Source organism: Vicugna pacos, chromosome 12, assembly GCF_048564905.1.
Source record: "Vicugna pacos chromosome 12, VicPac4, whole genome shotgun sequence".
In the NCBI taxonomy this organism is placed as follows: domain Eukaryota; kingdom Metazoa; phylum Chordata; class Mammalia; order Artiodactyla; family Camelidae; genus Vicugna; species Vicugna pacos.
Window position 1 is genome coordinate 803,179 of NC_132998.1, and position 16,881 is coordinate 820,059.

The 16,881-nt window shown below is 40.9% G+C and overlaps 1 protein-coding gene across 1 annotated transcript; it reads left to right on the top strand.

Annotated features, from left to right (window-relative positions):
• The first annotated feature begins 1,008 nt into the window (after window positions 1–1,008).
• On the top strand, window positions 1,009–3,157 carry LOC102540798 (small ribosomal subunit protein eS26). Its single transcript, XM_006218564.4, has 4 exons — window positions 1,009–1,159; window positions 1,409–1,586; window positions 2,573–2,703; window positions 3,044–3,157. Exons 1-4 carry the CDS (start codon window positions 1,157–1,159, stop codon window positions 3,077–3,079), a joined length of 348 nt encoding a protein of 115 aa, XP_006218626.1. The 5' UTR covers window positions 1,009–1,156; the 3' UTR covers window positions 3,080–3,157.
• Window positions 3,158–16,881: the final 13,724 nt, after the last annotated feature.

Sequence of the window (16,881 nt, forward strand, 5' to 3'; positions counted from 1 at the left end):
GTTTCAGTGTTGCATGTGTGTGTGTGTTTGTATCTGTGTATGTGCTGAGTACCAGTGTGAAATATATTTCCACGAGGGATCAAAATCAAAATAGTTCAAGTCACTGGTCCAGACTATACCTCCATCCATTTGTTTGTTAGGTAAGAGGCATCAGAGTATAGTGAAGTCAGAACACCACATATCTAGCTCTGTGTGACTTTGGGCAACCTCAGTTTTAACCTCTCATACCTCAGTTTTTCAATCTGTAAAGTGAGGATAGTAATAGTTCCTACTTTGTTGTGGGGTGGGGGTATATAGCTCAATGGTAGAGCGCATGCTTAGCGTGCACAAGGTCCTGGGTTCAATCCCCAATATCTCTATTAAATACACAAATAAAATTTAAAAATAATACTTCCTACCTTATAAGCTTGTTGCGGACTTAATGAGTTAATATTTTTACAGCATTTACTACAGTGCCTGGTACTGTGGTAACAGGATCCCGGAATAAAAAGGTGAATGAGAAACGGCCCTCGCACCAATGCACTTATCCATGGCCCCTCATTGTAGAGTCTTCCCTGTACTGGAAGGGGGAATTAACAAGATGTTTTGTCTTCCCCCAGGTCCTCCCTTTCCCAGTATTACACCAAGTAGCGAGACTGTCAGAGAAATGAGCCGAGAGCGTCCCCCAGTGGCGTAGTGCCGCCTTTGATGTAAGTACCTGGGGCCCGGGGCCTGCCAACCTCGCACTACAATGCCCACAATGCATCTCTTCCCCTCTGTCTTCTAATAGGGAGTATGACTCATGGTCCTGCGCCGGGCAACTTCCGTTCCTAGCGTCGCAAAAAACTAAGAAGTATAAACGCCCAGAATTACTTCCGGGGTGGGCGTCGCACGGCTTGACGGGAAACGCATAACTCTAATTTTCTTCCGCCAGTTGGTTAAATAGTCCCATTATCACTTTGTATCACGGAAAAATAAATTCGAGAAACACCTTTCTACCCTGTACTTCAGCGGAAAGGCTGAATAATAAAGAAAGTTTGAATAAAGTGGCTTGCCATTCTTGGCTTGCGCATAGGGGACGTCTAGGAAAACTCTCCCAGCCAAAGCGTAGGGATCTCGCTCTATATAAGAGAGCCGGAGAGAAAGCCGGATCCTCTCTCGCGTCCTCGCTTCGAAGATGGTGAGTTGTGGCGCGTGGGGAACGTGCGGGATTGGGTGGCGGGCGAGGTGTGCAGACTCTGGGATTGGGTTTTAGAAGACTGGACCACGGTGGAGGAATAGGCCAGAGCGTATGTTTCTTTTGGACTTGGAGGGATTGGAGATCTGACTGGCGCTTTTCTGGGGGTTGCCGGCCTTGAAAGTAGCCGGAAGGGGGCTAAAGCTGGGTGAGTTGCATTTTCTTCCTAATGGGATCTTCATCCCGATACAGACCAAGAAAAGAAGGAACAATGGTCGCGCCAAAAAGGGCCGCGGCCACGTGCAGCCTATTCGCTGCACCAACTGTGCCAGATGCGTGCCCAAGGACAAGGCCATTAAGAAGTTCGTTATTCGAAACATAGTAGAAGCCGCAGCCGTCAGGGATATTTCCGAAGCAAGCGTTTTCGACGGTGAGTGAGCGCTCGGCGCGAACTGTGCAAGTATCCTAATACCTAAAATATCCGCTCGCACCCCGCATCCGCAGGCCCCGTTCATTGGCGCGTGCCTGGCAATTTCCTTGCACCTTTGAGGTGGTGGTTCGCAGAAGAGAGTGAAATCTTAGAATTCTCTGTTTTGCGTTTTGAGCTTTGCCTGGACAGAGGAAGACTCTTCGTCGTAGTGCGCAGTCTTTAAGCAATTTTGTGACTACTTGTGTAGGGGGTGAGATCCCAAAAGCACTTACAAAAGATACTCTGTCGAAACTTGGGGAGTACTAGCTGTAACCGTCGTTAAACGTAATCTTGGATTGTTGAAGACTTGAGTACTCGTAGAAAAGTGTAGGTTAAGTCTCTTGAAGACTTAAGAATGAAAGCTGTCTAGTTTGGTCGACTAGGGTGATCTTTGGAACAATGTGACGTCGTTTTGCTCCTTTCTTTTTCTTGAGACAAATTAACATTTCTTGGACAACAAGAAGGGGTCCAGGAGTAGGCATTAGGGCTGATGCAGTTGCCGAAGGAACTAGATTCTTGGTGGTATTACATCTAAGGGGTGGATTCGGTCCCCATGGTGACAGGATGGGTTGGTAAGGGGATATTCATTTGTGAAATTCTGTATGTGTTTAGGCATCAGAAACCAAACAATTGAAGGGAAGTGGGTTAAGGCACTTGGCTAATGTTAGGTTAATTCTTTCTGGCAAATGGCTTAAGTTGGTGTCTTAAAAGTGGGGCGGAACTATTAAGGAGTGTTAGACGTGCCTAACAGACGTTTAAGTGGGTTTGCTTTTTTTTTTTTCAACTCTTGTGTCGAGGGCTGATTTTCAATAGCTGACAGCAAGGGAGCTGCTCTGCTACGTATGCAACCCCATGAATGGGTTTGCTTTAGACTGAATGAACAAGAAGGAACGTGCAAGGTGGGTGTCTTATTCCTAATATTATACCTGTAATTTCCTGTTTCTTAGCCTATGTGCTTCCTAAGCTGTATGTGAAACTACATTACTGCGTGAGTTGTGCCATTCACAGCAAGGTAGTCAGGAACCGTTCTCGCGAAGCCCGGAAGGACCGAACACCTCCGCCCAGATTTAGACCTGCAGTGAGTATCTTAAAGAGGAGATGTGTATAGGAGCCAGAGGGGTGGTGGACAAAAGATGTGTGAGGACTGGAGGAATATCAAGATCTCTGCCTATGGATAAGATTGTCTGGTAAGGCAAATGAGACCCATACCTAAAACATTTGCTTAGAGACACTTAAGAAGAGTTGTTAGAATCTGTTTCAGATTGAGTACTGTGGTTTTCTTCCACAGCTGTTGATTTTCCATGTGTTTATGGCCCAGATACATTGTTAGTGAGGGGGGAGTAGTGGTCATGTTCTTAGAGAAGGGAGCTCTTCCATCGATGGTTTTTAATTTACTCTTTCATTCCTTTGTCTTTCAGGGTGCTGCCCCACGACCTCCGCCGAAGCCCATGTAAGGAACTAAGTCCTTAATGACTGAAGAAATACTGTTCTTTGGAAAAGAAAAGCCTCAATAAAATGGAAATTATACTTTATATAGCATGTTGAGTGTATGTTGCTAGGTAGAGAGGGTTATGTATGCCATGGGAACTGTAATAACTTTTACCAAGTGTGGACTGCCACATAGTCTTTTTTCATGCCAGAGAAGGCTTATCCATGTAAGTTAAATCTTATCTTGGTTTTCTTTTGTATTTCTGTCTTTGGCCTCACTGATCTGCATAGCTATGTTGGAGGGAAGCGGATTAAAGCACTTGCTAATGTTAGGTTAATTCTGCCTGGAAAGTGGCTTAAGTTGGTGTCTTAAAAGTAGGTGGGGAACTATCAAGGTAAGGAGTGTTTTTGAGTGAGGAGCTCATCAGGAAGTGACTTAGACTGAAGTGTGTGTACCCCTGATGGAGGCCATGAGGGCTTTAATACAAGTTTGTGACTTGGTTTAGCTTAAGGGGATCTGTATCCAGAATCTTTTTCTTTTTTTTTTAACATTTTTTATTGATTTGTAATCATTTTACAATGTTGTGTCACGGAATCTTGACTGCATAAAATTTACCTGCCTACCTTGGAATTGGTCTGCTGGTAAGCCAGTTGTCACCCAACCTGCATCTTTCTGTAGTGCGTTTCTCTTGGAGTGAAAATGTCCAGGACACCAGAGGCATTCCTAGAAACTTGTGAGAGTCCCACAAGAGGGAAATTGCCACATAAAATATGGGGAAAGACTACCTATTTTATCTGTGTGACGATGGTTCACTTGTCCCAGATTTCAGAAATTAGAAAGTTTCAGCTGAGGGTATTCAACTGACCTTTGGACAACATGGGTTCAACTGTGAGGGGTCTCCCCTGCCCCCACTCAGATGCACACACTATATGATCCACAGTTGGTTGACGCCTAAGATGTGAAAGCCCAGATAAGGAGAATCAAATCTGAAGTTATATATTTTTGACTGGGTGGTGTCTAACCCATGCATTGTGCCAAGGGTCAACTGTATGTTTATTTGAAAAATTAATTTGGGAGTGGATTAATATGGGCTGGCTTCGCTGGTTAAGTTATTTTTTTCCTCTAACTTAAGCTGAACTAATAACTTGGGAGGATTTAATTAAAATACACATGGTGCTGGGAAGCACATTTTTAGAAGTGTATTCAAAAGACAGAAAAAAACAAGATAGGAAAGTAATTAAAATCTAGTAACAGCTAATTTTTTAAAAGAGAAAGGGTAGAGTACTTCAGAGTGTAGAGGTGGTCCTGTTAGACCCTTAACTGAAAAAAACCCAGATGGAAACTGTTCATGCTGACTTGCTCATGGTCAGCATTACCAGTGCATGTGGTGGAACAGCTGTGACAAATCCTGAATTTGCCAACACAATGTCGGCAAGAGCGTCTCCATCCACTGGGGAGATCCACAGTATCTGCTCCTTTACTCTTAAGTTGTAATGACCCCTTTACACCAGGGATAAAACACTGAATAGGAAAACCAGATTCAAGGTGAAAATGAATGCTAACCCTGGTGGTCCCAAATCCCACCTTGCTCAGTAAGACCAGATGCAAGTATAAAGAGCCATGTGACTGCTGTGAGATTTCTCGATACTTAGTCGTAACCTATCCTTTTCTCAGGGTAGGTCTTAGCTGGCTCTCCCATGAGCTTAAAAATAGATCTAATGCAATTTAAATGCAATGTATGATCCCTTCTCCAGGAACCTTACATTGAAGAACCTAACACTGCTGAGAATTGGATTAATTTTATCTACTCTAATTCCAAACTGATTTTGGAGTGCCAGAAATAACTTTCACAAAAGGGCTCTCCCTGTGCTGCATGCTCAAATAGCCCCATCCCACTTCCCAATCCACCACCAGTTGCAAATAAATCATGTCTAATGGGCAACTAGGATATCTAGTTTCCACCTATGGGAAAGTTAGCTGCCATATAGGCATTCACCTATCCCAGAAATGAAAGCCACGTGTTGTCAGATGTGGCCCACAGGTCAGCTTGAGGGTCTCCAGGTGTTTAGACAGCAAAATCAGTGTGCTCTGCTTAACCTGTCGAGGACTGAAGTTTTAGTAGTTGGTCACAAAAAACTGTTGGTATAGACCTTTGAGCCCCTGCCTCCCACCCCAATCCCCCAGCTTGTTTTAATGAACTGTTAGGAGAGTTAATTGCAGTCTCGGCACCTCCATAACATTTGTGATGTGTTCTTTAAACTCAATGTGAAGCCAGATTGAAGCCTCTGGCCTCTTCCAGTCATTTTCCAGTGTCTACCTGTGAAGTTAATTGGATTTCAAGTCAATTCCTTGTGGTAGACAGGATTCATTGAGGTCCTGGACCACCCTCTCCTTCAACCTCAAATCCTGGGTTTTCATTTTTCTTTGTCTTCCTCTTCATGACTAGGCATGTATGAGGAAAAAAGTATTCACTGCCTATCACACAATTTAGGTTAATGTGCTTTTCTAGTTTACACATTTAGCCTATTCTTTCAATATTAGGTATAGAGGGATTCACGCTAACAAGCTTGTCAGAAGAGACTGAGCAGTAGATGAAAGAATGGGCTGGAATCTACATTCATTTATTTGTTAAATAAATATCAATTGCCTGTGTGCTTGGCACTCAGTTAAGAAAACCTAAGAAAGCTAACTCCTGGATGTAAATCTCACCTCTGTTACTTTGAGCTGTATAACCTTGGGTGAGTTACCTAACCCCTCTGTCTTCAATTTTCTAATCTTTAGGACAGTCACTCTTACAGTATTTTTACGAGATTAAGTGATACAAAGCAATCATTTATTTAAAAAATACTGAGTACCTATTATGTGTCAGACATTTCTAAGTGCTAAAGACAGGTAGTGACCAAGACCCTGGTCTGATACGGCTTTACATTTTAGTGGGGGAGCAGTGAGGGAGGGCTGCAGTTTTAAGTAAGTTTTACATAAGGTGGCCTTATAAGAGTGACAGATAACCTTTGATTAGAAAATTAAAGTGAAGGAGCAAGGCATTTGGATAAATGGGGAAAGAGGTTTACAGCAGAGGGAATAGCCAGTGCAAATGCCCTGAGGCAAGAGTATGCCTGGCATGTCACAAAGGGCAAGACAGTGGCTAAATTCAAGTGAGCTGGGGGAAAGTGATTCAGGTCTACAGTCCTTTATTTGAAATCCTTGAAAACTTACTTGTATTGGGATTGCTTTTTGGTTTTAGGACAGTAGTACAGAGCATATACTATTAATATATAACATTCCCAGAGTGATCTGGAATAGCACTCAGGATCAAACTATTTCTACAGCAAAATATAAGGATAGTCATGTTAAGTAGAAAAAAGACTATAAATTACCTAACAAGAGTTTCCTGCCAGGTTTTGCTGCCATGTGAGTTTTTAAAAATCTTGATTTTCATAGCTGTTTTGGTTTTTCAGTTGCAGACAAGGGATTATGTACCTGTGGTACACAAAGTTACAGAAGACAGGTCCAGATCACATGGGGCCTTGTAGTCCCTGGCAAAGACTCGACTTCACTCACAGTCTGATAGTAAACAATGAAATACCACTTCACACCCACTAGGATGGCTATAAGACAGATAACCAGTGCTGGTGAGGATGGGAAGTTGGAATCTACACCCTGCTGGTGGGAATGTAAAGTGGTTTAGCCACTTTGTAAAACAACCTGGCAGTTTTTCAAAAAGTTTAACAGAGTTACCATATGACCCAGCCATTCCACTCCTAGGTATATACCCAAGAGAATTGAAAACACATACATCCACAGAAAAACTTGTACATGAATGTTCATAGCAGCATTATCCATAGTAACCAAAAATAGAAGCAGCCCAAAAATCCATCGGCTGGTGATGGATAAATAAAATGTGGTATATCCATACAGTGGATATTCAGCCATAAAGAGGAGTGGAGTTTAGCTACATGCGACAACATTCATGAACCTTGAAAACATGCTAAGTGAAAGAAGCCAGTCACAAAAGACCACATATTGTATGATTCCATTTATATGAAGTGTCCAGAATAGGCAAATCTATAGAGACAAAATAGATTAGGGATAGGAAAGACGGGAAAGGGGACTCGCTGTTAAATGGTATGGGTTTCTTTTAGAGGTAATGAAAATATTCTAAAATTGCGGTAATAGTTGTACAGCTGTGTGAACGTACTAAAAACCATTGACTTGTACACTTTTAAGTGGGTGAAGTGTGTAGTATGTCAAATTGTAGCTCAGTAAAGCTGTTAAAAAGTAAAAGTGTGCTGGTAATCCATTGGAGAGTTTTGAGTAGAGCAGTGACGTGATATGTGACTTAGATCTAGTTAGTTCATGAAAAATACTAACTATTCTTTTTCTTCTTCCAGTTTTGTTGAGATATAATTAACAAAGCACTGTTTAAGTTTAAGGTATACAGCATAACGATTTGACTTATGTCGTGAAATGACTCTCACAGTAACTTTAGCAAACATCACGTGAAGATACAAAATTAAAGAAATGGAAAAAATATTTTTTCCTTGTGATGGGAACTCTTAGGATTTACTCTCTTAACGTTCATATATAACATACAGCAGTGTTAATTTTATTCATGATGTTGTACATTACATCCCTAGTACTTATTTATCTTGTAACTGGAACTTTGTACCCTTTGCCCACCTTCATCCAATTCCCTCTCCTCTCACCCCCAGCTATTTTTTCTAACTCTTTCTTGTGCCACAGCTACCTCTGAGGTCCAAGATGACTATTTCCTAAGCTTCAGGCATTTTTGTACCTCTTCTGGTATTTCTGCCATATCTACACTATCATTTTCTTTAAATTGACTCACTTTTTACATGTATTTATTCTTTTTTAAAAGTTATATCCATATTCCCAATGGGAAACTAATAACTTCTATTTAGAAGGCAATTTTTAAACTATATAGTTTTTAAATTTAAAAAAGGTTCATCAAGAGGGAGGGTATAGCTCAGTGGTAGACCACATCCTGGCCTCAATCCCCAGTACTGCCATTTAAATGAATGAATGAACGTGATTCCCTCCCCAACCCCCACAAAAAACAAAACAAAACAAAAAAAGTGTATCACTATTTTTTGTCACCAAAATGACTTTTATCACCAAAAACAGTACCATCCAATGTAAAACCGAAAATATCCCTGGGAAATGTCTCACAAGGTCAGGGAGAGTGTCTAGATGGTCAGTTATATTGCCTGATGTACAGCAGGTAGTCAGCATTTGCAGATGAGTAAGAATGCTTGGCCTATGGAAAAGTTAGGGGTTAATGAAATAATTTTCTTTGTGTGAATAAAAATCACTTCTACCATTTGAATACAATGCACAGTCCTAAAGCCACACTTCTAAAAAGCATGATTCAGTGCTTGAGATTGGGTCTGGGAATCTGCACTTTAATAGCATCCCAAGCAATTCTGACGTAATTGGTCTGCAGGCCATGCTTGGAAAAATACCAGGCAACTGGACTAGAGAAAGAAGATGCATGACTGATTTGCTCTAGTTTGAGAATACAAACATGCAAATCATGGTACTTTTTCAGTCACGACTGTTGAATGAAGGAGTCCAAGATCTACTGGGAGAAAAGGGAGGCCAGAAAGGAACTGATAGGGAAAAATGAGGGTGGCTGAGGGACTGAGAGTCCTGAGCAAGAGGGCAAGTTCAGAAGGTATAGGGGAAGTAGCTGGAGTCCCCCCTCCAATTAGTTATAAGGCAAAAGATAAAAATTCAAAAAGTGCAAAAGCATATATAGTGAAAATAACTTAATCATCTCCCAGCTACCCAGGAGGCAAACACTTAGAACTTGTATCTGAATAAATATATATACTATAAGCGAATACATTATACTCAGCACAGATGGTAGCACACTACATAGCACACACTGCAAGGGAAGAAAATGTTGCAAGGAAGAGCAAGTGATCAATTGTGCCAACTGCTGTTAATAGGTCAAATAAGATAAGGACTGAGAAAATGAAAACTGGGCTTAGCAACATGGAGTTACCAGTGACCTCAATGGGAAGTTTCAGTGTAGTGGTGGGGCAAAAGCATGGTCAGAGTGGCTTCAAAAGAGAATAGGACACAATGTCTCTAACATACATTTTTTATTAAATATGGTACTAATTGTAAAAAAAAATAATGGAAAGAACATTGGAGACAACTTTTTCAAAGAGTTTTGTTGAAAAAGGAAAGACAAATAGGGCAGTGGCTGGATGAAGCAGTAGGGTCAAGAGAGGAATTTTATCAAATGATAGAAATACTAGAATATTTCCTTGAGTCTGGGAAAATTGAGAGAAACAGAGAAAAGTAGATGATGCAGGAGACGAGGTGAACCATGTCCTTGAACAGACAAGAAGTGATGGAGTCCAGTGCACAAGCGGAGAGGTTGGCCTTGGCTAGGAAGATGGATGGTTTATCTACAGTAACAGGAGAGAAGACGGAATATATAGTCCAAAAGCAAGTAGGTTCTTTGCTAGTTCTGTTTCTCAGGAAAGTAGGATTCAAGGTCATCTGCAGAGAATGAGAGTTCAGGGAGGAGCTGAAGGTTTGAAGACAGAGAAAAAAGAATGGAATAGGCATCTGGGAGAGTGAAAAGTGAGTGTGTCAAGGACTATGATCCAATGTAGTGTGAATGCCCACCAGCACTGGAGGTTAAAGGGCAGGGATTTAAAGTGAGATCAGTTGGCATGACTAAGTATTTTTTCCCACTTATTCAGTTCTTTGGGTACAGACCCAAAGTGGATGGAGACTTGGATTTAACCAGAGCTGTGGGCTAGCCACATGAGTATGCTGAAGTGAGAAAGGCCAAAGGAACCAGGGAGTGATTATAAGGACATCATGGAAGTTAAGATGGACACAGAGGAAAGATAAGCCATGGGGAGGGTGAGATCCAGTGAAAAGGGGATATGATCAATGGGTTCAAGTTCTGTTTGGGTTTAGGACAGTAGAGCTGGTAAAATACATGAGGTAAAAAAAAAAATGAAGTCAGAGAGTGGGATGTTTAAAATAGAGTATATGGAGGGGTTTCTTTCCGTTGCTGGTCAAGGGTCCTTTTGAGAGAGCCAGGTTTCCTTTACAGCAGATGGTGACGGGAATGTTAAGTTGGGGGATTTTACTGATGATGAGCCCTGAGCTCTAGAAGGTCATGCAGAGGTTTCAGGAGTTGGGGGAGAAACAGGATCAGAAAGGACCGCCATGGGCGTTAGAGTCTGGGAGACAGACGAAAGGTGCCCTGGGCTTCTTGTGGTGACTGCACTGCATGTAAACAGGGATAAGGGCCGCAGTGCAGTGAGTCCTGGCCGACATGACACCTCACAGCTCAGCACATGCAGTGGGCCCGGAGTCCCAGCTCACCTGTCTGCAGGGACCCGGACCTCACAGGTCCTCCTCAGGGCTGCTTTCCTGACCTTTTCTCTCAGCTCTCTTGTCTCTGGTCAGCCTTGCCCTCAGCACTGCTGACATGGTGGGTGCCTAGGAAGCCAGCAAGGTGACGGTAGCCCAGAAGCACTGGGATGGGAGTGGGGAGCACTAGGAGAGGAGAGAAATTGGGGTGGGGAGGGGCAATACAGGGCCTCCCTCCCATCTCCCCATCCATCAAAGAGAAGTTCTGAGAACATACCCTTTTCTCCAGTATAAAGCGCTACATAGCCAGGCCACCTGGATGATTAGGTTCAAGAGCATGTCAGGGGCAGGAAGACAGGCTTCACCAATTTTAGTGCCTGGAGACGACCAAAGGGGGCAGTACAGTGTAGCAGTTAGGTGCTCAGCTTTGGAGTCAGACCTGAGTTTGAGCCCTTCTTATGCTATGCAGTAGTCTTGACTTTGGGCAAGGTACCTACTCTCTCTGAACCTCCATAACTTTGTTTAAAAATGGTAATAGCTATTCACAGGACTGTTTTGAGAATTAAATGAAATCATATATGCAATGGACTTTGCATAGAACCTGATAGTTAATAACTTTGCATGCTTAAAAACTCAATTTTTAAAATAATTTTATTGAAAGTAATTGATATACAATAAATTGTAGATTTATGAAGTGTTCAATTTGAAAATTTTTGTTGCTGTTTTTTTCAGGGAGGAGTAATTAGGTTTATTTATTTATTTATTATTTATTTTTCAACCGTGCATGCTAAGCACACACTTTACCACTGAGCTATGCCCTCCCCTCAAAATTTTTGACATTTGTATATACCTGTGAAACCATCACCATACTCAAGATAATGAACATATATGTCACCCTAAGAGTTGCTTCTTGCTCCTCTGTAATCTCACTATCGTCACTCTTGGCTCCATACCCAGGCAACCACTGATCTGCTTTTTGTCATTATCTATTTGTTTACATTTTTAAGAATTTTACATAAATGAAATCCTATAGTACATACTTCTTTGTCTTGGCTTTTTACTTTGGCTTAAATACTTGGAGATTCATCACCGTTGCATCTATCAGTAGTTGGTTCCTTTTTATTGTTGAGTAGAATTTCATCATATGGATGGACCACAGTTTGTTTATCCATTCACCTGCTGATGAGCGTTTACGTGTGTTTCTAATTCTTGGCAATTATAAATAAAGCCATTATAAACATTTATGTACAGAGTCCGTGTGGACATACGCTTTCATTTCTTGAGTAAATACCTAGGAATGGAATCACTGGCTGGTCACACTGTAGGCGCAAACTTAACTTTTTAAGAAACCGCCAAATTGTTTTCAAAAAGTGATTGTACTATTTTACATTCCTACCAGCAGTGTATAAGAGTTCCAGTTTCTTCACATCCTGTCCAATATTTGGCTGTCTTTTTAATTTAAGCCATTCTAATAGGTATTTAGTGCTGTCTCACTGTGGTTTTAATTTGTTTTTCCATAATAACCAATGATGTTGAGCATCTTTTCATGTGCTTCTTTGCCAAATATATATCTTCTTTAGTGAAATATCTGTTTGAATCTTTTGCCCTGTTTTTAAAATTAGGTTGCTTGGGTTTTTTTCCTTCCAGTTTTATTGAGGTAAAATGGACGTACAGCACTGTGTAAGTTCAAGGTGTACAGCATAATGATTTGACTGACTTACATCATGAAATGACTACCGCGATAAGTCTAGTGACCATGCATCATCTCTAGAGATACAACATAAAAAGAAAAAACATATTTTTCCTTTGTGATGAGAACATAGAATTTACTCTTAACAACTTTCTTTTTAAATAAAGGTAATTTGTTGGTTCACTCAGTTGAAAATATGGGGTACACATTGTACATTGTATCTCCAGTACTTACTTATCTTATAACTGGAAGTTTGTACCTTTTGACTGCCTTCCTCCAATCCCCCTATCCTTGCCTCTGGTAACCACAAATCTGATCTTTTTCTGAGTTCATTTTTGAAGTATAATTGACTTACAACACTATGTTAGTTCCTTGTGTACAACATAGTGATTCGGTATTTCTATACATTACAAATGATCACCACAAGTTGCTAGTTTTTTATTATTGAGTTTTTTGAGTCCTTTATTCTGAATGCAGATCATTTATCAGGTATGAGATTTGCATATTTTTTCTTCCAGTTTGTGACTTACCCTTTCATTCTCTTATTGTCTCTGAAATCAGAGGTCATTAATTTTGTTGAAATCTAGTTAATTGTCTTTTGTGGATGGTACATTTGGTATTGACTCTAAGATATTTTCCTTACTCAAGGTCATGAAGTTTTTCTCCTGGAACTTTTATAGTTTTAGATTTTTACATATAGATTTCATTAGGTCTGGGATGCATTTTAACTAATTTTTGTATCCAGTATGAGGTATAGATTGAATTTTTTTGTGTGTTGATATCCAGTTGTTCCAGCACCATTTGTTGAAAAGACCATCCTTTCTGTATTGAATTGCCTGTGCACTTTTGTCAAAAATCACTTGACTGTATATTTGTGGCACTATTTCTGGACTCTGTTCTGTTCCGTTTTTCTATTTGTCTGTTTTTATGCTAATATCACATTATCTTGATCAGTGTAGCTTTTTAGTGAGTGTTGATGTCAAGCAGGGTAAGCTGTCAACTTTGTTGCGCTATCACTTTCTGCCAAAAACAAAAACAAAAAACTCTGCTGAGTTTGTAACTGGGATTACATGAATATATCAATCAATTTGGAGAAAATCTGACATCTTAACAATACTGCATCTTTCCATCCGTGAACAGGGTGTATCTCTCCACTTATTTAGGTCTTCTTTAATTTCTTTCAGCAGTATTTTTTAGAAAAACTCAATTTTGACAGCTCACTCAGAGTCAAGCTAGCCACACACTGTGGGTCAGGAAATCGGCTGAATCACTGAAGTTTCATGTGGACTCTGGAGTCAAGACGATCCTAACTAAGATTTACTTTCTGTAATATGTAATTATAAATATAAATAAATATATATATATACACATACATACACACACATACACACACATATATATTTTGCAACTGGGTGTCTTAATCTGTAAAATGTGAGTCATAATAGTACATTCCTCATGGTGTTGTGAGGATTAAATGAGGTAATATGTACAAGACACTGACTGTAGCATCTGGCGCAAAGCAAGTGCCCAATAAACGTTAGCAGTTATTACTCTCTGCTAGGCACTCTATAATTGTTACCTCATTGACATCTCAATCCTAAGACGTCTCTGCTTTTGGATCCAATCTTTGATGACGTATTCCTAGCATTTCAAAGACTCCCATTAATGTTGAACTTCCCCTTTACACTAAACACAATTTACTGGCTCAGTTTCCACTAACACTAAAGACTCACTGCTCTTTCACTATAGTTGAATTTCACACTACATCAGGGCTTCTGTTTTTCTGTTTCATAAGACCTATAAAATTACATAATACAATGAAACTATGGTTTTCCATTTTTTTAGGTGGCAGAACCCTTTCTTCAAGTGAGTGTCTCTTAGAAGCTCAATATGTACGAGGTTGAAGGGCTGCTTTTGCTGATGCAGCATATCTCTGTGTCTGTGGAGTGCTCACATCCTTCTCCTCATCCCTTCCTACCCCAAAGAGCCCCTGAAACACCTCCAGGGGTCCCAGAAGCATAGTCTGAAAAATACTGCAAAACAAACAAACAAATCTCCCACACAAATGCTACAATTGCAGAATAGCTCCAAAAGCAAAAAGGTGACAACTGCAGAAACCGAACTGTTGGCTGTTAGGAAGCATCATCATATAACTGCATCATGGGAATAATTCCTCTGCTGATGTTAAGAAGGAGATTGAGAGTGCAAATATATAATGTGCAAAATTGCCGGTATTGAAAGCTCAGCATAGAAACGTTGAGGACCCTTATGTTATCCATCTAGAATGGTCACTGGGGACAGGGGCTTAGAATTCTGCTGCCCAGATCCTTTGAGGACTTTCCTTCCCTGCCTCTCCGTTCCTTTGGCGTGGCATGCAGCTGAGGTGCCACCAGCCCCTAGTGCTTTTACCTCCCAATTCTAGCATAGTCCAAATGCACCTTGCCTGCGGTATGAAGTTCACCGTTTTCCAGTTACTCTTGCTCTCCATTGCTAATCTTTAAACACAATAAATTGCAAAACCCAGATCTGGACCTATTCAGTTCCAAATGTTGTCTTCTTTATCATTTGCCCAGTTGTCTCCTAAAGCAAAGGTGCCTATATGTGTTCCTATTTCTTTTTTTTTTCAATTGAAGTATAGTTGATTTACAATATTGTGTTAGTTTCAGGTGTATAGCAAAGTGATTCAGTTATACATATAAATATGTATATTTTTTTATTATAGTTTCTTTTTTTCCCAACTTTTTTTTTTTTTTTTTGCGGAGGCAGTAATTAGGTTTTACTTATTTATTTTTAGAGGAGATACTGGGGATTGAGTTGAACCGAGGACCTTGTGTACGCTAAGCATGTGCTCTACCACTTGAGCTGTACCCTGCCCCCCTATAGTTTCTTATAAGATATTGAATATAGTTCCCTGCACTATAGAGTAAACCCTTGTGGTTGATCTATTTTGTATATGGCAGTATGCATCTGTTAATCCCATACTCCCAACTCATCACCCCTTTTCTCTTCCTCTTTGGTAACTGTAAGTTTGTTTTCTAGGTTTATGAGTCTATTTCTGCTTTGTAAATAAGTTCATTTGTACTATTTTTCAGATTTCACATGTAAGCGATATCATATAATATTTGCCTTTGTCTGACTTACTTCACTTAATATATGATAATCTCTAGGTCCATCCAGTTTGCTGCAAAAGCCATTATTTCCTTCTTTTTTATGGCTGAGTAATATCCCATTGCATATATATGCATACACACACATATATATACATATACATATATATATATATATATATATATATATATATATATATATACACACACACACACATTGTATCTTCTTTATCCATTCATCTGTTGATGGACATTTAGGTTGCTTCCATGTCTTGGCTATTGTAAATAGTGCTGCTGTGAATATTAGGGTACATGTATCTTTTCAAATTAGAGTTTTCATCTTTTCCCAATATATGCCCAGGAGTGGGATTGCTGGATCACATGGTAACTCAATTTTTAGTTTTTTAAGGAACTTCCATACTGTTTTCCATAGTGGCTGCACCAAATTATGTTCCTAGCAACAGTGCAGAAGGATTCCCTTTTCTCCACATGCTCTCCAGCATTTATTATTTGTAGGCTTTTTGATGATGGCCATTCTGACTGGTGTGAGGTGATACCTCATTGCAGTTTGCATTTGCATTTCTCTAATAATTAGTAATGTTGAGCATCTTTTCATGTGTCTGTTGGCCGTCTGTCTGTCCCCTTTGAAGAAAGGTCTGTTGAAGTTTTCTGCCCATTTTTTGATTGCGTTGTTTGTTCTTTTGTTATTGAGTTCTATAAGCTGTTTGTATATTCAGGAAATTAAGCCCTTGTCAGTCACATCGTTTGCAAATATTTTCCCCTGTGTACGTATTTCTGACGGCACCTATCCCTAGCAAAAGAATCAAGATCGGTTACTTCCGTGGGACAGTCCCTCCAATCAGGTAAGTCAACTCATGAGACCAAAGTATAAAACTAAGGGTTGTCCAATTAGCACCGTTTAGGGCTGAAGTAGTAAATTGCCCCTCTCTACTCTAGGGACAACTTTACCTAGGAAAGGTAATTTCTGCATAAACACAACACACCCTCTATGACTCTATAAGAGTGATACATACTTACTAACCTTTCTAAATTTTCATTTTAAAAAACAATCAAGAATGCATTTGCGAGCGCAGAGTGGGTTGGGTGGTCGTTGGAGGGGCTCCTTTCCAGCTCGGAGAACGGGCTCCTCACTGGGCGGCGTGGCGGACAGGAAGCCGCCTGAGGCGTGGGCTCCGGGTGAGAGACGCTGGCCCGAGCCAAGCCCCCCGCGCGTGAGCCCCGCGGGTGGGAACGCGCCCCGCAAACGCCCGGACGCTCACGCGGCCAGGAAAAGCGCGCCCTCTACCCACAGGGTGAAAAACCCTCACTGCTTCAGGCCTGGGGCCGTTGCGCTTGCAGAAGTCGGTCTTCTGGAAATCCACCCAGCTCCTGATGGGGAAGCCGCCTTCCCAGAGGCTGGTGAGGGAGAGAGCCCAGGATTTCAAAACTGACCTGAGGTTCCAGAGTGCCGCCACTCGTGCACTCCAGGAGGCTCGTGAAGCCTACCTGGTGGGTTTGTTTGAAGATACCGATCCGTGTGCCATCCACGCTGAGAGTCACCATCAAGCCGAAAGGCATGCAGTTGGCTCGCTGGATGGTGGGAAGGCAGTTTTTATGGTGTAGCAAATTCTTTGTTTTAAAATACTTTGGTTTAATTTGTGACAT

What these genes read in the sequence shown, in the direction of transcription:
- LOC102540798 (XM_006218564.4), top strand. An exon ending in CGAAGCAAGCGTTTTCGACG is followed by an intron (nt 1,587 to 2,572) that starts GTGAGTGAGCGC and finishes CCTGTTTCTTAG; the next exon opens with CCTATGTGCTTCCTAAGCTG. An exon ending in CGCCCAGATTTAGACCTGCA is followed by an intron (nt 2,704 to 3,043) that starts GTGAGTATCTTA and finishes TTTGTCTTTCAG; the next exon opens with GGTGCTGCCCCACGACCTCC.